Below are 22,411 nucleotides of genomic sequence, written 5' to 3'. Positions count from 1 at the left end.
GTAAACTGCTGGATTTTTAAATGTTGGTGATAAACTCTCACCATAAAAGTTTATAAGTAGGTGGCTGGGCGGGTGCCTTTGGGATACAATTTGCTCCTCCAAGACATTCAGGTCTCTACATCACTGGTGGAGCTTTCTTTCACATGCAGTATGTGCATGCTTATTTTCAAGCCTGGTGGGAAAGCTTTGACCTTGTTGAGAACCTGCCCTCCAAAAAGAGCAGCCAGCTCCATCACCTGCACTGTCTCCATATTGGTAGTTTCCAACATAGGATTAACTTAATGGGAATTTCCAAACAGCTCGGGAGAAGGTGATGCATAGAAACAGACCTGTTGCTCGTAACCTCTGACAAGGCTGTCAAATGTACACTAGAAGAAGATGCATTCAAGCTAGACTGACAGATGAAGACAGACAGTCATGCATGTCTTATGTGGGGCATTTACAGACATCTGCTTGGGTCTGTAATACCTAGTCAGCAATCTTTCCCACTCCTGATTCCATGTCCTTTTGAAAGGCCCCTTGTGAACAACTGCTACTCCTCTTCCTTTATTCGAACATATATAACCAGTTAGAGTGAACCAAGTGGCACTGGAGACTGTCCTGGTAAGAGGATTGGCTCTGCCACTTCCAACACAAGCACTAAACATACTTATCGGGACAAAAAGGGGGGATATTAGGGCTTTCTTCTACTCTACTCTGTTTCAGGGCTACTCACAATTTGCAATACTTGAATATCCCTTTCCTGCTTTTGATCTGCTATAGAATACGCTGTACATGATTCAGAGACCTGGTTGGTACCCAAAGACCTGAATGGGAATTTACAGAAGACATCCACACACAGAAAAGCTTAAAACCTAATTAAATAACCCATAAAAAAGGGGGGGAGGGTACAATTTAAAAAGGCTTTCTTTTGGGGGTTAGATATTGACACCTTGACATAACGGCAGAGATGTAAATAAATCAGTCTGGCAGATGGATGTGACAGAAAAAGAACTGATGAATAGCTAAAATCTTAAGTCCTATAACCTTCAGTGTGGATGAAAGGAGAATGGGTATATGGAAGTATGGATGGACAGTCCATGAGACAGCTGGGAGCGGAGGACACCATGGGGCAGACAGAGACCAGACTGTGCTTATGGGTTTTCCTAAGGCTACTCTTTCAGAGCAATATAGCCAAGTCCTAAGCCTGGCTTTTGTTGCAGGGACAGCTCTTACAGAGATGGACATGGCATAAGAAACTTAGATGAAATGGAAGGTAACAAGTCTGGCTTCCTGTTGGGGAGGAAAGTTTGCAACTCACCAAAATTCAGGTGAGCTTCAGTTCAAAAAAAGACCTTATCATTTGCATGAAAGTTACATGTCACTTAAATTATCATATCTGATAAGGATTTAGGTTTGCCAGGATATGACATAATCTGAATGCTGGATATTAGGAAATAACATTTCTGCATCATGCAGGATTTGTCATTAGCTTTCTATCTTTAAATACCAAAGTGTTGGCAGTTTTAATGTAAGGTTTTAATGTAAGGATGTTTAAACATTTATGCTCTTGCCTTTTCAATAAAAACAAAATAAAATTTTATACCTGAGACAGTTTTTTCTTCTGATCACAGTTTATCCCTCCAATAAAAACCATGTTTGGCATCACTGGTCTCGGGAACTCAAACACAAAATCGTATCTCATTAGCCAAACAGATCCACGACTTACTTAGAAGGTCTGTAGATGTAATTTTCTTTTGAAAAATCTTGTATGCAAGTTCTTCAAATTGAGCGAATACAGGCTTACAGTAAATTAACTCCAGCATATGGACCAGCATGTTCTTCACGCGTTGAGCAAATGTCATGCTATCTGAATTATTTAGGAAGAGTCTGGGGACATAGGAAGGAGGGTTTGGACACTGGGTGGCTTCAGAATCCATACCGCAAGGAAATCCCCGCAAAAAGTAGACAGAAGGAACTGAAAGATACTCAGCAATTATCGGTCCACACATCATAATCGGATCCGTGAAAACCACATCAAATTTGCTCTCTCTCAAATACTGCATCATGTCTTCATTGTGCAAAAGGCTCTTACAGTTGGTGAAAAAGAACCTGAAAATTTCCGACATGCTTTGATACATTGTAATAATAATATTCAAAACAGATTGTTCAATAAAATGAGCACTAACAAATGAATTGAGCACAACAGCTAAATGTTCCTCTGTGTAAGGTATTGGATATACTTTCACTGTGTAATTCTGAGGCTCCTTTGTTTTCATATACAAACTTGTTGACGGTACAACCACAACAACTTCATGTCCATTTTGCTGGAGTTTGCCCACTACTGGGTGCATGCTGAGCCAGTGACTTCCATCCTGAGGTATAACCAGGATCTTTCCACCTTCAGCAAAGATTAAAGATGATGTCAGAAGAAGAAATATCCCAGTACATCGGTAAAAACACTGAAATGGAAGAGCCATTTTGGTGGAAGTAAACCGGAGAGTTCTGCTCTGGAGGCATCCGACACAGTCTTTTATATGAAGGTCCATGCAAGCTTTAACTTTTCTGCAGGGAACTTATTGACTGCAGAAATAAATATTTAACTTCCCAATATTGTTGTGGTTACCCTTCAGTATTGCAATTGCTCAAGTAACAGGGAAGGAGAGCACACTGTTCTTGGAAAAAGATGTCCCCCTTTGTACTTTTTGTTAATTTTTAAGCTTGGAAGTATATCAGCCCACTCCTTCCTTCATGAAACTAAGAAGACCAGGGATGTCATCTTGTAATAATACTTGTGGTTAATACCATTGACTTGGTAAGTACCCAGTGAGAAAATAAGCCTGGTTTTGCTTTCAAAAGGCAACCTTTAAAATACACCCAGCAGAATGAATGGCAATTGCAACACCATTTCTTTTATGGGCTAGCCTAACTGAGAACACCTAACCAGTATGTAAAAGGCTGATGTTAAATTCCCACCTCCTGGAAGCAGTCAAACCTGCATGTCTTATGAATATATCACAGCTACCAGGATGTACCATGCAATCCCAAATCTGAGGAGGAGAAGAACAATCCTGTTTGGCTTTTCTCCCCATGGTACTAGATTAAAAAAATGAACTAAATGATGGGTTCAGGGCAAGTGAAGGGAAAGGAGGCCAGTGTAGACCTTCTGGGACACAAAGAAGGAGCCTTGGTCTTTGGTCACTGTCCTGAAAACCCTTTTTATATATTTTGAGCAAGACAAAATTTAGAAGGAGATATATCTTTTACTAATCCCACTGGTAACACACACATGGAAAATCCCAACAAGCAAACTAGGCTTCTGAGCTCTCCTCCTTTCACAGATACAGGCAGTAATGTAAGCAACCACATACAGGCATCTCCTGGACCTCTTCAGCTATAGGCCCTGACAGAGCTGCAAATTCGCCTTTCCTCTTCCATGTTCCTTTCTGAGCAGCAGCTCAACTTTGATGAGAAGAGAGATCCTCTCTTGATTAAATTAGCCAGGAACTTGGTAGTTGGACCTGTGGGTTTGAATCCACTCACAGGGAGGCACAAGCTGTCCCTAGAGTTCATGCTTCCTGAGGGAGGAACTGACTGCTGGGCTGTTATAAAAAAACTATGGTGGTAATACCCCAGCTTGGGTTTCCAGAGAAAGCTCTACTAGGGTGGTGTGACCCCTTGTTTGCTGGCATTCACTGCTATCCTCTGGAAACATGCAGTGAACTGAGGCCCTCAGGGCTTTGCTGGAGGGATGTTTTGTCCTTATGCAAGTAAAAGCAATGCCAGACCGAAGCCTTCTGGGTGGTGCTAAGGAAGAGGTCCTTGTGAAGAAAAGAGGTGATGAAAAACTATCAGCAGCACAAAGTTATTCCTGTTTCTTCCTTCTATAAGTGGTGGTGGGTTTCCCAGCATCTTCGGTATGGAGAAACAAACCCTTACAGCCTTAGGCAATGGGGTTTTATCTCAGTAGACACCCAAAGGGTGCTAGCACAGCTCTGTGTAGCTCCACACTGTCACACTGACATGGAGGAACCACCTTTAGACATGGAGGACCGATTTCTAGAGAGGGCCAAATATGGGGGAGTGAGGGGGGGAGACAGTTTTGCAAGGCACAGACTGAAAGCGTGAGACTGAACAGATTTATGAGTAATTCTGGTTAAATACTGGAGATTTGGAGATAAAGCATTTATTGCAACTGCTGTAACAGGAACTGACTAAATCCATTTGGAACTTGCTACTTGGTGTGGGGTTTTTTCTGCACTTGGATATGATTTTCAACAGCAAAATTAGCTGGCTGAAAACAGCCAATATAAAGTTCATCTTCCAGTGTCTGTAAGAAACTACAGTATGGCTACACTTTCTTATGGACTCAACAGGCTTCCTACTTTTTGTACCAGACCATTAGAGCAAAACTGTGGAAAAGGTGAGGCAGCAACAGGAAGGACAGAAATAAGAAAAAGAGAAATTAGAAGTAAACAGAGAACAGATGAACGGATAAAGAAAGGATGAAGTTCTTAGGTTAGCACAGAATCAGCTGAGGTCAGATCTAAGCTGGGTAATAATTATTCAGAAAATTAACAGACTGGCTCATTTCTCAAAGTAACATGGTAGGTTTACATGTGTTTGTTGTTCATTATGCAGTAGCAAAGGGCACTTGGACCCCTTTCAGGTTAGAAGGGTGCGGTGCTCATTACCAACTCCTGTTGTATGTGCAGATGAGCACCAGAGCAGTTTGATGAACAGAGGTTTCAAAGAGTGAGACCCATGTGCCAGCTTGGAGGAAAGGCTTCCCCACTGGATGCTGAAAGACATAAATTTTATGTTAAACAAGGCTGAACCTTGGGTGACCCAAGAGTGCAGATTTGTTTTCCTCTCAGAAGTATCTCTTGCAATAAGGCTTGTGTGGGTTACGCCAGGGTTTGTCTTTGAGCTGGCAAGGAGCGTTGCAGCAATGGAGTAGCACTGCACCAGTGTGAAAGCAGCTCTGAGGAGTTCAGACTGCTTGGACCCTAAGCCATAACCATGTTGAGAGGTTTGGGTGCAGGTGTGCTTATGCCTCACAGTATGGTTGCTTCAGCTGGAAAAGGTACTAAAACTCTCTCAAAGTGCTTATCTTTTGAGTTGGACTGGTTGTGATGGGTGGATTTCTTCTAACCTGAGCAGCAAACAATGAGTGGCACAAAAGGAAGAGGATAGCAAATGGATACCTCAGCAGCTACTTGTTAATATGAGCAGCACTAAAACTAGAACTAAAAACAAATGTTTTTTGAGGCAGCCTGGAAATGTTGGTTTCATCTACCAGATTTGTTTTCCTGTTGTTAGATGAGATTGCTCACCCTCTTATGCTCTGGCTCTTGCAAGCAGGTTGCTCAAATGCAAGAGTGTGTGGATGATGTAATTTGATTTCCCAGGTTTCTGGATGATGGATCAGGCTTATACATGGAGGAATCCTTGTGTAATTGAACCCAGTCCTTTTTTTGATACAGAACAGTGCCAGGCGAATGCAGGTTGGTAGCTGCTGACATGAACCTGCCTGATTCCCCCCTTATGTTTTACATTGCTATGGAGATACACTGGCATTTGCCTGCACAGGATAAGATAGTTTCGCTAGCATGACTTCAGAGGAAAAACAGGTCATAAAAGTGATGATATGTTGACTGCAAGTTAGAAAGTAATCTTAAGTCTTTGCAAGAGCAAGAAGCAGCGCACACAGCTAAGCAAATCACAGAACACAGATCATTTCTAGGGCAGCCCTTTCCTAAGCCATAAATAGAAATCATATGAAAACGATAGTATGTGATCGTAAAATTAATGACTGTATCATAACAGAAAGGTGACATTTAAGGCTGCCCAGGTAACTGTAACTGGAACATTTCCTAACTTCTGTAGGGCAATGTGTTTGATATTTGTAAATGTAATACTCTATAACCTTTCTAGATTTTTGTGCATAGACCTCTGTCAAATACTTCACCTTTAGACTTACATTAGAGAAGGTGTTTTAATTTAACCAGCAGACAAACTTCCCATGGAAAGGGAAACTAAGGCAGTGGTTCCATTTGATATGAGGGAATTTTTGTCGAAAGAACTATTTTACAGCTTCCTTCAGTATCTCTTCTTCAAAATATGGGAGGCAAAGGGACGTGGACAAGAGCAAACTGAAGAGGACCGTGAAATGAACCGTTTGGTTAAAGCAGCTGTTTCAGGTTGATACACACTGTGCATTGAACATGAACAATGCATGACAGTTAAACTTTCTTTTTCAAAAGTAGTGCTGCTTTTACTTGTCTGATGTTGTGTATTTTGACATTGCAATATAAGACAGATGAACAGTATTGCCAGCTTTAAAGGTGCTCAACATCCTTTACAAAAGCATAATAAGCAGATGCTGACAGGATACCAGGCTGCTCTGAACTGCCACTAAGTTCATCAACACCTTGAATATTGCACAAAAAAAATGACTTTAGTATTTGGTTCATGAATGGAGTGATGACTACTGCTTCAGTGCAGAAAATGAAGAGTTCCCCTATAGCTGTACTAATTTTAGCTACCCATGTCAGCATATTAACAGTACCTGCAGACATGACAGGATCCCTTCTGAGGTCACACAAAGTGACGTTTGGGTTGTGCAGGCTTTTGAAAAGCATGTATCTGTGTACCAGGTATATGTGTGCACTTTGGTACTGCTTACTGTATTATTTGGCTTCTTGCCAAAGTCTTTGAATTCCACTTTAATTGCATATTTCAAAGGACCAGTTAGAAGTGTCTCCTTATCAGAGCTTCCCAGATTCTGCTGGCTCTGGCAGGAGGGTTTCAGAACAGGACCTGTCTTCTTAATCCTTGTGCTAGAGGGACAAACCACAGGGTATTTATTCAGTTACACTTCTCTTTTACTACCTACTTAAATCCGGGTTTATTTTAATGTTTTAAGTTAACTAGTTGTTTAAATAAGTAATGGGTGGTTTAGATTAAAAAAACAGGAACAACTTTGAAAGGTTGCTATAGTTTACATTTCTGAACTTTGTTTTGATCAAATCATATGAACTTTGTTTTTATGAGCTGCCCAAAAAAGCAACTTTGCATTAACTTTGGCTAAAGATGAGGTATTCATCAAAATGTCTCAGGGCTCACAGTCTGAGTTCATTTGCGATGTCCCCCTAATGAGGGACCACTCACCATGCCAGCCTTCAGGTACTTCTGGAGTCATTAGTGCATGACGCTGGCACAGAACCTCTGCTCAGTCAAGATATTGGGTCTGATTTCCTGCAACCCTTGTATTAAACCTCCAGACACAGTAGGACGTGGCAACTGGATTTATGTGTCTGTTAATGAATATGTAATTGCTACTGAGACAGATGCCTACGCAAAGTGCAGGACAAGAGGAAATCCAGCCTCAGGCAGCCAGTGCGGTTATCTGGTTATCTTAGTCACTGAGTAAGCGCAGTTTGTGTTCCCCCAAGCCCAGTCCTGTGGTTGCATGTTCTCCCTCCCTCTGAGACTGCAGGCCACGGACAATGCTTACAGCTCAGGAGGGTCAGGGAACTTGGGATTTAATTCCCAGCTCTGGGCTAGATACGACACATATGCCCAGTTCAGCAAAAGCATGAGCTCCTCAGCACCCTGACGCCTTCAGCTCCACAGCAGGTACTCCATGGGGCCATGTCAGACGTGGCAGAAAGGAGCCCTCTTTGGGAATGAGGCCACAACGCCTGATTTCTCTGTCTGTGGAAAACTATGGCAAGTGGTGTAACAAACATCTGTGGCTTAAGCTCCTCGTCTGAGAAAAGAAACCACATTTTGAATCTCTTGTTCTCTCTCCCTTTCCTAGTCATCCTAACTTTTCGTTTTCTTGTCTGTTGGGCAATGGGCTACCAGGTTTTGGAGAACTATCTATTCTTACCATATGATTATATTTCTGAACAGTAATGGTCAACCCAGGGCTTACCACTGTGTATGCATAGGTAGATTTCTTTCTCCCATGTGACTCACTTCACATTTGTTTACACTCTACTGCATTATTGCCTTGTTGCTGGGCACTGTTCAAACTGAAATAGGGGAAGTTCCTCTGCTGGCTGTAGGAAATGTAGCTAGAAAAGGCAGACTGAAGATAGGAGGAATACACAAGGTTTTTCAAGGTTTGGAACATGTGATTTCCAGCAAATGACAAATGTCAGTGTGAAGATGGGAGATGCCAGGTATAAAATGAGGGCAGGATGGTTCTACCCTTGTAGCAAGCTGCAAACTGTTTGCAGCTTTAAGACCTTCAAGATATAGAATTAAAGACTTATGTCATGGAACCAGCAAGAATTTGCCTCTTAAATCTCAAACTACAAAGTGCCACTCTCTTGAGCCTAACTTGAGAATGCCTTATTTATAATATTATTCTAATATTATAATTTATAATAATATTCTAATATTCTAATTTATAATATTATTCTTTATTAAGTTCAGTGGACTCTGCATAAGCCTGTCAAAGTTTATAAAAGAAATCTGAAAGAAGAAAGAAAATACCCTTCAGCTCAAAGATACTGTACTGCAGTTGTGCAGTGATATTGTGTGACCACAATTCAGAAGTGAGGGACTAATTTCATAGGAAAGAAATTTGTGTCCTGCTTTGTGCCTGGAAAGAAATGTCTGGTGCTATTAATTGTTTTAGAGACTATATAACTATCAAAATAGATTTAAATTTCTAGATTAGCTTTAAAAATCCTGCAGAACAATTCTGGTAGGAGCAAATGTCAAGAAATAGGTATGAAAACTTATCTGAGTTTTGCATACAAGTGTGTTTCACCAAATACACTACTTTAGATTAATTCTTCCCATTTCAAGGTGACATTTATGTTTCACCATGATCTACAAACAGAAACAACATAGACAGCCAGTTTGGAAACCGTATGTCATGAAAACACAACCAAAGCAAATTAACTGACTTTGCTGAGCTTAGAATTAAAAACAAAGGAAGACTCTTAGGGCATGGTCTTTGAGCTTTTGGTTAGGTGAAAGAAATATATGTCAGACTCCATGAAAATGAAATCAAAACTGCGTCTGGTTGGTGAATGATATACACTCACTGAGGACAGTAATTTGTAGCTGGCGGATGAAGTCCATTTTTTGTTGGACTTCTCAGAAAAATCCTCATTGATTCAAGTAAGTCATCTGCCTCCATCGAGGTAATTTGATTTCAGCCTGTGGAAAACAACTGCCAGAACCTGGTTGTATTAAATCATCACCAGAAATAAAAAAAATCAGTAGCACTAAACTTCCAGAAACGATGTAATCGGATTTCATTGGAAAATGTATAATTTGGAGGAAAAAGAACATACCTCAGACAGTGGTTTCCTCTGAGCACAGTTTACACCTCCAATAAAGACCATATTGGGCATCACTGGTCTGACGTATTCAAACACAAAGTCAAATCTCAGAAGCCAAATGGAAGCAGAGTTCAGGAGGTGTAGCAGGGATACATCTCTCTGAAGAACTTCAGAGGAAAACTTTATTGCATCTTTGTAGAAACCATTACAGTACACAAGCTCCAGGAGGGAAACCAGTGCATTTTCCACTCTCTGGAAAAAGGTCATGTGGTCTGAGTTGAAGGTAAATAGTCTCGGGGTGTAGGACAGAGGACTTGGGCACTGCGGTGCTTCGTAGTGTAAGTTGCAAGGAAATCCTCTCATGAAGAACACAAATGGAAGAGAAAAATAATTAGCAAGTGTTGCTCCACACATAAGAATTGGGTCTGTCAGGACAGCATCGAAGCCACTTTGATTCAAGTACTGCAGGGTCTCCTTGCTGCTGAACAGGTTCTTGCACTGAACAAAGAATGTACGGAAAACGTGTACTGAGCTGTTGTATAGTGCTAGAGCATTCAGAGGGAAAGGCAGGTCCTTCAGGTGAGTGGCAACGTACTCATGAAAGGCATTATCCAGCTCTTCTAATGTGTAAGACACTGGGTACGTTATCACCGTGTATGCCTGTGCCGTTTCCATCTGCCAGCTTACTTCTGGTATAACCACCACCACTTTGTGTCCTCTCTCACTGAGCTTTTCAACCACTTGCCGCATGCTAAGCCAGTGGCTTCCATCCATGGGCACCACCAGGAGTTTCCTTCCATCTGAGAGGCCAGGCAGGAGGAGGATAAAAATCCAGGCACAGCAAAGCCTCAAAGTCATTTTCCTGTGGTCAGAGTACAGACTGTGGGAGAGTCTTCTCCCTCAGGCAGTAGCCTGAAGATAATTTTGAATGAAGCTGATCAGTTTATCTGTTGAGTTGTGCTGCTTTGTCATAATCTTCTAGTTAATGATTCACTGCTTTGGGTTGTGGATGGTTTGGGGTTTTTTCTCATTACTTGTGAAGCCAAATGCTGTGACCCTTTCCTGTCCTGAGAGTCATTGGAGTTCCTCAGCGTTCAACAGAGAACTAGCTCCTCAACATGGTAGTCAGATTTCTTAGGAATTCTCTCTTGATTGTTGATGTGTCCTGTCTTACTCCTTGGCCAGGACCAAGGAAGGCAAGTTTGGTGTGAAAAAATCCAACACCACAGTAACAAATGAAAACAGCCTCAACAAATTTCATTGTGGTTGGAGACATGGATGTTCAGATCATTTCTCTGAGGACAGAACAGGAGACCCTCAGGGTAAGGGGAAAGGGCAGATGAACCAACTCTTCTGAGCTAGCAGGAATCTCCAGTCTACAATGACACCAGCAAGAGACACTGAGAGAGGCTGACCTGGCAGCTGAGGCAGAGATCTGTGAAGTTGAAGCCCAGGTTCTTGCTTCAGAGCAGTAATGCTGTTGTTTCACAGCCTATGAGATGGCCTTCAGGCAGTTGAAAACTCCTCACCACTTGCCTATACATCAAGTAGAGTCTAGACATAGGACATGTACTAAATGTGTTTTAACAACTACAACTCCCTGTATGGCTTGGACTGTTCAGTAAAGACACAGGTGTGAGCCCAGGTATCGGACCTGACTTAGCTAATGAGCAGCTTCAGTGCAAGTGTGGGTTTGCAAGAGCCTTCAGCTTCACAGCATTGGTTTTGACATTAATGGTGCCAAAAAGATTAGAAGCCTAAATAGCACTGTGACATGGAAAAATAATGAAATGTAAGATATTTAGAGCCACGCAGCCTCTGTCCCTCAGGAACACAACTTCTTTTATCTCCCTTCCATACCATGGTCAATGCAATGAAATTAATTACGTATCATTTTCTTCATCTTTTCCTATCAGCCTTTTTATTTCTTTTTCCCACTTTACCGACATCTGTAACTGTTTCCTTGTGTAGGGAAACTACTGAGTAAGTGGCAAAATGCAGTTTTCTTTCAGGCACTTGATAACTTTTCAGAAAACAAAATATTTGAGCTTCAGAGTAGGGGGAGAAGCTCTGAGGTAAAAGTGAAAAAAATACTTTCAGAATCTTTTATGTTATAAACTGTAAGAAAAAAAAAGATGAGTAATAACCAAAACATTATTTCCAGCTTTATATAAACTGCACTTAAAAATGATCATTGGAAAAAAGACTGGTTTAGTAAACAGCATTTTCTCACAAAAAGGTTATTTTTATTTTTTAAGTTGGTTTTTTTTAGCACCCCCCCATTTGCTGGAGAGGGGTAAGCAGACAGCTGTTAGGGAAAATTCCTGCCCTCCCTTCCCTTCTGCAGCAGGATGAATTTGCCATCCAAACCTTGCAGCACCCTTAACATGAAGGGAGTGGGTACAAAAGCAAGTGCAGGATGAGCGAAGCTAATCAGTACCTTAGAGGTGTTCCTGAGTGTTTGCCAGTGACTCCCTCAGTTGGCTTGGTTATCTGGCAAAGGTTGCTTGATGAGTTAAACTTTGCTGCGTTCAAGGGAGCGTGAGATAAGAGTTGCTCACCCTTCACACGTGGTCGCCAGTGCAAGATGCCAGTGGGAACTTCGAATTAGGGAAGAAGCTGCATAGCTGGGGGATGCCAGGGGAGGAACGGAAAACCCCAAGGGAGAGGGGCTGTGCTGGACGGCTGCAGCAGGAAGGAGGGACGTTGTGTCAGCACGACTGCTGCCTGTGGCCCCACTGGCACGACGTGCGTGATTGCAGCGGACCACAGTGAGAGTCAATGCTGGCAGCAAGTGATGTGCCAGCTGGGCCACTCTAGCCATGGTGGCAGCTGTGACCAACCACCTGCTTGTTTCAAAGAGGGAGCTGGTCGTCTCTGATTACTGGCCAGGCTCATCTGTATTTGAAATCCCAATGCCAGTACAAGCCCTGGCCTGCACCTGATGGGGCCACATGACCTCAGCGAGGGAACTGGACCAGAAGGGGCAGGAGGAGAAGCAGCCCCCGCCTCCGTGAGGGCTCTTTCTTGCAGCAGAAACCCTTGTGCTACAAGGCTGGTACGCTGAGCTTCATCCCTGGCTATGTTTTTTGGAAGGTTTCAGCAGGGCCTTCCCTGGTGGTGGCCTGAGAGGTCTCGGTCATGCTGAAGTGTTGCTCTCCTCCCCCAACAGGTCCACCACCCAGCAGAAGCTGGGCCGGGGCAGGCTGGGCCTCCTCCAGGCCCTCAGGCTGGCGAGGCCGCGCAGGCCCGGGGGTCTCCACGGCAACCCTTGCCCCCCCGCCCCCAGCAGGCTGACTCCCACCATCCACCGCGGCCTCCAGGAAACTACAGCCCCCAGAAGGCCTTGCGGGGAGGCCCGCCTTCCCAGCGGGCAGTGCGGCTCTCCCTCCCCTCCGCCAGCGCCGTGACGCTCCGGCGCCGCACTACGACTCCCAGCAGGCTGTGCGCGGCCGCGTTGCCGGCCGGCCGCCCCGCGGTTCGCATCGGCTCCCGTGCCCGGCGGTTCCTTCCCGCTCCTTGCAGGAGGCGTCCCTCGCTCCACAGAGCGAGGGCGTGCCGCTGTTGTCTCTCCGGGACTTGGCCAGGTGCGTGAAGTCCCGGAGCGGCGGAGGCCTTTAGGTCCCAGCGTGCTTTGCGCGGCGCCACAACAAACATGGCGGCGGCCGCGGGGCCGTGGCGGTAGGTGCCGGCCCGGCTCTGGGTGCTGGCTGCTGGCTCTGAGGGGTGAGTCGGGCTAAGCGGCGGCCGGGGAGCCGTGCCCCGCCAGCCCCGGCGCTGCGGGCCGGCCAGGGTGCGGGCGGCAGGCCCAGGGTACCGGTCCTCGTCCTCTCTTCGGCACCGGTGAGACCGCCTCTGAAGACTGGGCCCAGCTCCGCGGGGGCTCTGGGACTGGAGTGTATGGGAGGTGGAGAGAGGCAGGGGGAGCCGGGTGAGTTCAGCCTGAAGAAGGGAAAGCGAGGTGGAGACTGTACTGCTGTCGGGAGGGGGCATCGGCGCAGCCTGATTCTTGTCGGGGGTGCAGTGGGGTAGGATGAGAGGTGCCTGACCCAAGTTACAGCGTGGGAAGTTCCCATCAGAGAGAAGGAATAGAGCGCAGGGGCTCAGAGGGGTTTGGGGATCTCCTTTCGTGGAGTTATTCCGACTTTGGCAGGGCAAGGCCCTAATAAGCGATGCTTTTTGAGGGTGTTGGACCAGAGACGTCATCCAGAGTTTTGTTCTAATCTATATTACTGCATCCAGAGATTCATTCTAATCTATATTGCTGTATGATTTTTAAGGGAAGGAAGCTGCTAGCAGCAGTGCTTTGAGGATCCAGAAATAAGGAATGAGGGAGGATTTGGCACTGTCCTGCTGAAGTGTTTCTCCGGAGTGGTGGGTGGGTACAGCAGACTGTCAGTAAGATGATTGCTGTCTTCTAGATTTGTGCTTTTTTATGATGAACAAACCTATTAGAAGCAAGCTATTGTGCATTTGGGTGAGGAAAATAGGAATAGTCATCATCTTTGAATGGCTAAATGCTAAAGTGCAGCAGGTCTAACTGGAAAAATGAATGAAGGCTGTGAGACAGTTTGGAAAGAGTGTTAAACCTAGTAATTATGTCTTGAAGTATGGGCGGTGGTACCTTTACAGACTTTTCTTTTTTAGGCAGTCAAGGTATAAGAGCTGCATTCAGAGGAGAAAAACCTAATACAAAGACATCAAAATTATTTCTTTCCTGTCTATGTTCATTAAGAAGTATTTCCAGCCATGTTATTTTATTTTGTGAGGATTTATAAGGGGATATCTATTGTGTGAAGTGGTGAAGAAGCATTATAGCACAAGCAGAGTGAAGTGTGTCATGCTGCTTCATAGTCAGCTGCTCTGAGCATAGCCTTTTGCCTAAAAACTTGCTCTATTCTGGGAAGGACTAAAATGGGCTTAATGTAATGCTATTTTATAGAAAGTTTTAGGAAATGCCCGGCGAACTACCAGTTGGTTGAATGGGGAGATATCAACTACTTTTGGATTTTCAAAAAGCATTCAACAACTTTTGCCACTGAAAGCTTTTAAAGAAATTAAGCTGTCACAGGAGAAGAAAGTTGTTGCTTGATTAAATGATTAGCTAAAAGATAGGAAACAAAAGGTCAACCATTACAGAGGGGAGTGAGGGGGAGTTTCTCTGTACTTTTGCTAGGGCCTGCATTCAGTGTATCATAAACTGTCAGCTATATCGAAGATAAGGGACAAGTTCTGTTGTAGGAGTAAATACATCTTTGTGGAAGCTTTTGTCTGGAAGAGATGTCTGAGTGGAATATGATAAAGATCTGTAAAATTGCACATGGAATGAAGGTAAATAAAGGAATGATTATTCGCTGCTTCAGTATAACTCCTTGATTACTCACTATTAATGCAAGAGCTACAGCATACCAAATGAAATTATGGGGTGACAAGTACAAAACAAAAGTGAGCTAGCTTTTGGAGTCCTGGGACATGCTAAGAGGTCGTAAGATTTCCAAGAAGGACTGAAAAAATTTCCATAAGAAGAATTAGTTGCCATTGAGTTTCCGGCTTGAACATCTGGAAGCAAAGATAATATTTTCATAAAATATCACTGTATTTTTGACTATTTATTGTACTCTTCCCATCTGAACTGGCCAATACTAGAGACAGGTTACTTGTGCACATGGATTTTTTTGAGAGACAGCACAGGGATTTTGATGAGTTTGAGAGGCCTTACATACCTTTCCTGCAGGAAGCTGGGCAGCTTGAACAGTAGTTGATTATGGATGTTTAGAAGGATGTATTTATTTTGCTATGCATGTTTTTGCTGATGCAAAGTTGAAATGTGATGTATTTGGTTCTAGTTAGTCTGTTCAGACCTGTGCTAACATAAATGCTTTTAATTCACCCTTTTTTGTTACGTTAGTGCACCCTTTTATATGGATCTGACGTTCACTTTTAGAATGAACAGAATAAGATAAGAAAAAGTTATAAATAAATTCGTCAGTCATGGATGAAAGGCTCATCTTGGAGGATTAGAGGTGGGTGGATTCAATTGCGGTTTTTATAGTAAATAGATTATTTCATATTTTTAAAGGACTGTTTTGCCTTCACAATGTTTGGGGACTTATTTGAAGAGGATTTTTCCTTTATTTCAAACAATCATTTTGGAAAAGGGAAGAAATCAAAGCCCAGAGATTCTGAGCCTCCACCTCCCAGGGATTTCACCAATCTAAGTGGTATCAAAAATCAGGGTGGGACCTGCTACCTCAATTCCCTTCTGCAGACTCTGCTTTTCACACCTGAATTTAGAGGTAATGTGTTCAAAATCTTCTTAAAATAATGTTGGAATTGATATTTTGTATCTGCATTTCTAGTTATTTATTAAAGAAACATGACAAACACATTGTTTTCAGGAACAGTTCACTTCAAATAAGTTATTACAGAATATTCAGAGCTATTGGTCTGTAAAATTAGTATCATCACTTCTGCACAAAATGTAAGTATTGTAAACGTTACCTTTTCTTACAGGTGTGTGGTTGCAGTTTGTATAAATAAGAGAGGTTATTGCTGTCTGTAAAGTGTCATTCATTTTTTTTAATGCAACCACTACAATTCCTGAAAAAATATTTTGCCATCTAAACACCTTCATGCTTACTTCTGCTTTATTTTTATAGCTTGAACCAGTTGCAAGGATGAATGATGTTCAGAAAGGTTGTTTAATGTCTTAATTTGCCAAAAAGAATAGCATCATAATGCTTGACAGCTAAAATACAGTTAATCTTTAAAGAGGGGATATTGTCTTTTTTTAAATAGGCATTTTTCTTTACAATTACAGAGGCGCTGTTCTCTCTAGGACCTGAAGAACTTGGGTCTCTGGATGATAGCAGTAAACCAGACGCAAAGGTATTTAAAATTTTCATGTCATTAGTCACTGCTGAATGTTGATTCGGAAAAACATTGTTTCAATTCACATGAAACTTCTTATGAGAATGAATGAAAGCCTAACTCTGATACTGCAAGGCAGTTTGGTTGGCTGATACTTGATTTTTCACACAGTTGTAAGTTTTCAGTGCCATAAGTGTTTGCTTCAGAAGTAAAATATTGAGCCTGTCTCTGCTGAAATTGATAGCAGAGATCATTTTGTCTTCAAGGTGAGCAGGAGCAATCCCAAATTCTGTACAGTCCTTTTTTAGATTTTTCTCTTCTGTAATTCAAGCTACAGTGTTTTGACTTATTTGTGTCCAGGAAAAAAAAAGTAACTGTGTGCAGCCTAAATGACTGCACTGAGGCTCTCTGAAGATTTAACAGCCCACCTGTGTACAGGATGGTATGGGACTGGAATTTAATCTTTGTTTAAAAAGTGCTTACTAAAGTTGACTACAGAATTGCATTCTTTAGTTCTCGGGTTAAAGTGACACAACTGGTGGCTTGGAAAATTTTTTTCTTTGTAAGTCAAAGATAAATATAGGTAGCTGATTAAGCTTACTGACATTAACCGTTCTCCTTCCCATCTCGTTCCACCCCACCACCAAACACCCTTTACTGAGCAAGGAGTAGCACACATTAAATCTGTATGTCATGATGTCTTGTAGCTGAGTTCTTAGGGTTTAGTATTATGGAAAATATCAGAGGAAGTTGTCCTTTTTTACGATGGTGATGGCTTAATTTTAATCTGTACAGTTTTGCTTTATCACAAAACATATGTTCCATGACTGTATTTGCTGAGTAAGGTGAGGCACTGTAGATTTTTGGGAACCAAGTCTGACTGATGTTTTGGTGTGAATTGAGTAACCTGTGTTATGAAAGCTATAGACAGTGGTGGTTTATTACAAGTTTTGTACTAAATTATTTTTATTTAAATGATTGGTGTGAAGACTTTTTCTGATCTTTTGGGTATATTTGGTTTTTATTTCTAGGTTCGAATAATTCCATTACAACTTCAACGGTTATTTGCTCAGCTTCTGCTCTTAGACCAGCAGGCTGCATCTACAACAGACCTTACTGAGAGCTTTGGGTGGAACAGCCATGAGGTACAAATCACCATCAGTGACACTATCATTGATAAACTTTTTCCTGAATGGAGATGATTTTTACTTTTTTTTTAGGTCTGACATTTAAGAAATATCTTGAAATACTTCAAGCTGTGGAGAAAGCATTGAATTGGGTCAACTATTGTTGTATACTGTTGTATCTCCACATGAAATACATGCCAATTGTTTACAGCAAGTAACAGAAGAAAATAGTTCTGTTAGATACAGTTTCAGTAGCTTTTTCTTTGTTTTTACAGGAACATTTTTCCAACAGTAATTAGGGTTCTTGTCCTCAAATACTTAGATTCTTACCTAAATTGAACTGTGTAACTCATCTTAGAGTTTAGTCTAAATCTACCCAAGTGAAAGTGTCTTATGTGGGTTATAGTAGCTACTTAGAAACCATATCTAAATTAAGAATAACAAGTAATAATAAAGGTAGTAATTTACTACTCAAGGTAGTAAATACATGGGTAGTCATTGAGGCAGCTGTCTTTGTCACACTTAATACATGTTGTTTTTAAACAATAAGCAAAGCAGATGGCACTATTTTATTTCTTCAAGTTTGTTTTTTTTATCATGCAGGAAATGAGGCAGCATGATGTGCAGGAATTAAATCGGATTCTGTTCAGTGCTTTGGAAACTTCCCTTGTGGGGACTTCGGGTCGTGACCTTATTAAGCGATTGTACCATGGGATTGTTGTCAACCAGATTGTTTGTAAAGAGTGCAAGAATATCAGTGAGAGACAGGTAAAGCCAGACTGTTTTCCAGGATGGGTTTCTGTTCAGTCTGTTGAGGATACTTTAAATGTTGTGGTTTTTTTAACTCCAAAAATAGGACATCTTACTTGCGTGTCACTGGTGGTCTTGTTGAATCTAGGTAGTGTGTATTGGTTAGAGTGCCGCAGACTTGAAAACGTGAAAATTATGCGTGACTTTGTTGTTAAGTCTTGGCTGGCATTTCCTAAACCACCTACATCAGGTTGTGACTCAGAAGTAAAAAACATAAGTGTTATTGCATCTTCTGAGTTGGCAAGCGTTGCCTTTAGTAGATGTAGTTGGCAGAGCGCTGAACAGTGGGGTAATAACAGTAAAACATACCTTTACAGTCTTTTATGCTCTTTGTAATTTAAAAAAAGTTTGGTGGTGGTGTTTTGTTTTGGGTTGTTTTTTTTTTTTTTAAATTAATTTATCTTCTGTGGATATATGGGGGTTTTTCCCCATCCACAATGAAAGCAAAATGAATGCTTACTTCTGCTGTGGTGAATGGGATGAGTATCCTTCTAATGTACTGTGAACTTACACCACTTACTACCTTATTTTTTTGTTGTACTTCTGCATAGGAAGATTTCTTAGACCTAACAGTAGCAGTAAAAGGTGTAGCTGGCTTGGAGGAGGCCCTGTGGAACATGTATGTAGAAGAAGAGTACTTTGAAAATGAGAACTTGTATCGATGCGGAGCCTGTGATAAACTTGTTGAAGCTTCAAAGGTAACGCATTGGTGATTCTCAGTGTTCAGTCTGCTGACAGTTAGGAACTTTGTTTACATTGCTGTGTCTGCCCTCTGACTCAGAAATAAAAAAATCTGTGTCTTTAATCAGACAGTATATAACAAGAGGATGCCAAAATCTGACCTGTTTTTTAAACCTCAGCAACTATGTCAAGAAAAGCTCATGTGACTCTTGATGATTTCTTAACTTGAATGTTGTTGCAGTCTTTAATCTAGACAATGGTGGGTGGGATGGCATGTGGTTTCTAGAGTATTGCCTTATTCACGCACCTCTATGGGCACCTGGCTTTGGACATTTCAGAGGATAGGCTAAAAGATAAGCTAGACCCTGAAGAAAAAAATGAACAGGTCCGTGTAATGAAGAAAACTATGGAAATTCTCTCATGAAGAATGCAAATGATAGAGAAAAATAATGAGTAACTATTGCTTTGCACAGTTGAATCTGTTGATCTAGGTATTGCATTGTTTCCCTGAGGCCAAACAGGTTCTTGCAGTGATAAATTAACACCTTAGTAGGTGTTTTCAATATGTTTTGTAGTGCTAGAGCCTTCAGCTGAGTAAGAATGTATTCATGCAAGGGACCATCCCGCTCTTCTAATGTGTAAGGCACTGGGTACGTTTTCACCGTGTATGCCTGTGTTGTTTCCATCTGCCAGCTTACTTCTGGTATAACCACCACCACTTTGTGTCCTCTCTCATTGAGCTTTTCAACCACTTGCCGCATGCTAAGCCAGTGGCTTCCATCCATGGGCACCACCAGGAGTTTCCTTCCATCTGAGAGGCCAGGCAGGAGGAGGATAAAAATCCAGGCACAGCAAAGCCTCAAAGTCATGTTCCTGTGGTCAGAGTATAGACTGTGGGAGAGTCTTCTCCTTCAGGCAGTAGCTTGAAGATGCTTTTGAATGAAGCTGATTGGTTTATGTTGAGTTGTGCTGCTTTGTCATAACCTTCTAGTGAATGATTTGCTGCTTTGATCTGTGCTCAGCTATGGGTGAGAACTGTTGGGTTTGAGTTGTTTTTTTAAAAAATACTTGTAAAGCCAAATGCTGGGACCCTTCTCCTGTGCTGAGTCATTGGAGTTCCTCAGTGTTCAATGGAGAACTCTTGACATTAAGCCTGTGATGTTCATTGAGAGTGGTCCCCAGGAACTCAGGGACAACCAGACTGGAGTATTCCTTTTTCTGGCCTGGTTCCCTGCCTTCACCCCTGGACACCTTGGGAAAGCTTCAGATGCTTGACACTTGTCTATATTAGTATCCTCCAGAGGAATTGTGTATGTGACCCCAAGTGCTTTGTTAAATGGTGGTGTGTCTGATAACACTGGTCACTGTATGCCAGTGCAGCCTGCAGCATCCTTGTGCTGACAGCTTGTCCCTGTTTGTTGGTTTATGACAGTTTGGACTGGTTTTCCCAACATAGTAATTGAATTTAAGGCTTCTTATTTGTCTTCTCATCCATCCCCTTAGGCAGGGCCAGGGAAGGGCAGCCCAGTGAGAGCTTTATGAGAGTTGTAGGTCTTTGAATTGCATTTCTCCAGAATGATACAAAGTGGTGTTTGCTTTTCTTCTTTTATGTTGTAAGTCTTTTATAAAAAGTTGCTCCTTTTTCCTGTTATTCCCACTATTTTTTGTAAAGGGGAAACAGACATAGACAGCTGTTAGTGCACTCTGACGTATTCTGTCATCTTCACAACAGCAAAGCTCTTTGGCCTACTGTGGTGACTCTCTTCTGCAGCAGGATGACTGCAATCCAAACCTTGCAGCACCCTTAATGTGGAAGGGAGTGGGTGCAAAGGCAAGCTGAGGACAGGTGAAATTAATCAGTGACTCAGGAGTTCAGAACCTTTTGCCAGTGCTTCATGTGCCTCCTTCCAATCCCTAAAGGGAGCCTACAGGAAAGCTGGAGAGGGACTTTTTACAAGGGCATGTAGTGACAGGACAAGGGGTAATGGCTTTATACTGAAAGAGGGTAGAATTAGATTAGATGTAAGGAAGAAGTTCTTCACTGTGAGGGTGGTGAGGCACTGGCACAGGTTGCCCAGAGAGGTTGTGGATGCCCCATCCCTGGAAGTGTTCAAGCCGAGGTTGGATGGGCTTTGAGCAGCCTGGTCTAGTGGAAGGTGCCCCTGCCCATGGCAGGGGGGTTGGAACTAGATGATCTTTAAGGTCCCTTCCAACCCAAACCATTCTAGGATTCTGTGTGGCTTGGTTATAAGGGCTTGTCTGAGTTAAACTTTGCTGGGTTCAAGGGAGTGTGAGATAAGAGCTGCTTTCTTTTCATACATGGTCATCCATGCAAGAAGATGGTGTGAACTCTGAACTTGGGTAAGAAATCACGTAGCTGGGGGATACCAGGGTGTGAATGGACAGCCTCAAGAGAGCGGCTGTGCTAGAAGGCTGTAGCAGGAAGGAGGGATGTTGTGTCAGCATGACTGCTGACTGTAGCTCTGTGACCCTGCTGGCATGATGCACTTGATCACAGCAGACCATGGTGAGAGTCAACACTGACAGGAAGTGAGGTGCCATATGAGTCACTCTAGGCTTGGTGGTAGCATTAGGAAGGCAGCTGCCTAACAATGCGACCACCTGCCCACACCTAGCCTGTTTCAAAGACAATATGGCCCACACCTACCCACTCCATTCCTCCCTTTCTTCAGTACACCGTGAGTCTTTGGATGTTCTTCTTTGCCCTCTTTTGTTTTGGCCTCTAAGGAATTTAGTAGTTGAAGAATCTTGTGTTCCAGAACTTGATCAAATTTTGATTGTACAGTCTGATTTTCACCCTAAACTTGGAAGAGCATGCAAAATCATTTGTGTCACTAAGCTCCGCAAAGTAGTCTCCGCAATTGGCACAAATGAATTACCTAATTCAGAGAGTTTCTTAAGCCATAGGTATGTTCCTGGGAGGCTCTCTGGTATGGCTCTTCAAATGGAGAGTTGGGTGGAAATATTGGAAAGGGTCAGAAGTGTGTTCAATGAATCTACACTTACATTCAGGGGTGATACAAGACGATTGGTTTTGCTTTGCACCAGGGTTCCTGATGCTTTCTCACACCAAGTTGTTCAATCTTGATTAGTATTCTTCCTTAATAAAACAGATTATGTTGGCTTTCCTGCCTTGAAGGTCCTCTCCCGTATAAATGAGGGAGACTTTAATCCTTGCTGAGTTGTTCTATGGTTGTCTGTAGGGTCTTCCAGGATATACCTACCCCATGCTGCTTAGGCACAGCATTGTCCTTGTTTACCGTACGTAGTCCACAGACCTTGGTCAAGGCCCTTTTCTTCAAGCAGCCTGGCAGATCTTAAGCAAAATGCCACTGTGATATAATCTGGTGACATTTTTCAGACTGTTTCTGTTGCACTTGGAGGCAGCCCAGCAGTCACTCAGCAGCAGGCTGCAAAATACATGTGGGAGTGATCTCTTTTTCTGGACAATACACACCTGTCAGAGCTAGTTGTGTTACAGATAGGATCATTTCTGACTTCCACATTTGAAAACACTGTGCCTGTATGAGCCCTGACCTGTACTTGGGGTCACACAACCCCAGAGAATTGGAAAACTCCTCAAAGGTCGTTGGAATAAACCTAAGGTGGTGTACA

The 22,411-nt window shown here is 42.6% G+C and overlaps 2 protein-coding genes across 9 annotated transcripts in view; one reads left to right on the top strand and one right to left on the bottom strand.

The window, feature by feature from the left end:
• Positions 1 to 10,221, bottom strand: part of LOC128144560 (UDP-glucuronosyltransferase 1A1-like) — a 169,520-nt gene extending 159,299 nt beyond the window's left edge. Inside the window, exon 1 of the mRNA XM_052793538.1 lies at positions 9,300 to 10,221. Coding sequence (XP_052649498.1) covers positions 9,300 to 10,145 — 846 coding nt within the window. The 5' untranslated portion in view covers positions 10,146 to 10,221. The remainder of the gene's footprint in view (positions 1 to 9,299) is intronic.
• Positions 10,222 to 12,718: 2,497 nt separating this feature from the next.
• Positions 12,719 to 22,411, top strand: part of USP40 (ubiquitin specific peptidase 40) — a 40,399-nt gene continuing 30,706 nt past the window's right edge. For 3 of the 8 annotated variants that reach the window (XR_008235932.1, XM_052792026.1, XM_052792027.1), the window contains exons 1-6: positions 12,921 to 13,218; positions 15,367 to 15,583; positions 16,108 to 16,175; positions 17,189 to 17,302; positions 17,888 to 18,052; positions 18,646 to 18,792. Coding sequence is in view for 7 of the 8 variants with exons in the window: in XM_052792026.1 (XP_052647986.1) it covers positions 15,385 to 15,583; positions 16,108 to 16,175; positions 17,189 to 17,302; positions 17,888 to 18,052; positions 18,646 to 18,792 (693 nt within the window). In the remaining variant the exon portion in view is untranslated. Of the gene's footprint in view, positions 12,875 to 12,920; positions 13,219 to 13,567; positions 13,666 to 15,366; positions 15,584 to 16,107; positions 16,176 to 17,188; positions 17,303 to 17,887; positions 18,053 to 18,645; positions 18,793 to 22,411 lie in introns of those variants that run through there. The other 5 variants (XM_052792024.1, XM_052792023.1, XM_052792020.1 and 2 more) reach the window with 3 other exon arrangements.

Source organism: Harpia harpyja, chromosome 7 (assembly GCF_026419915.1).
Source record: "Harpia harpyja isolate bHarHar1 chromosome 7, bHarHar1 primary haplotype, whole genome shotgun sequence".
Taxonomy (NCBI): domain Eukaryota; kingdom Metazoa; phylum Chordata; class Aves; order Accipitriformes; family Accipitridae; genus Harpia; species Harpia harpyja.
This window is presented reverse-complemented; position numbering and strand designations above follow the sequence as displayed.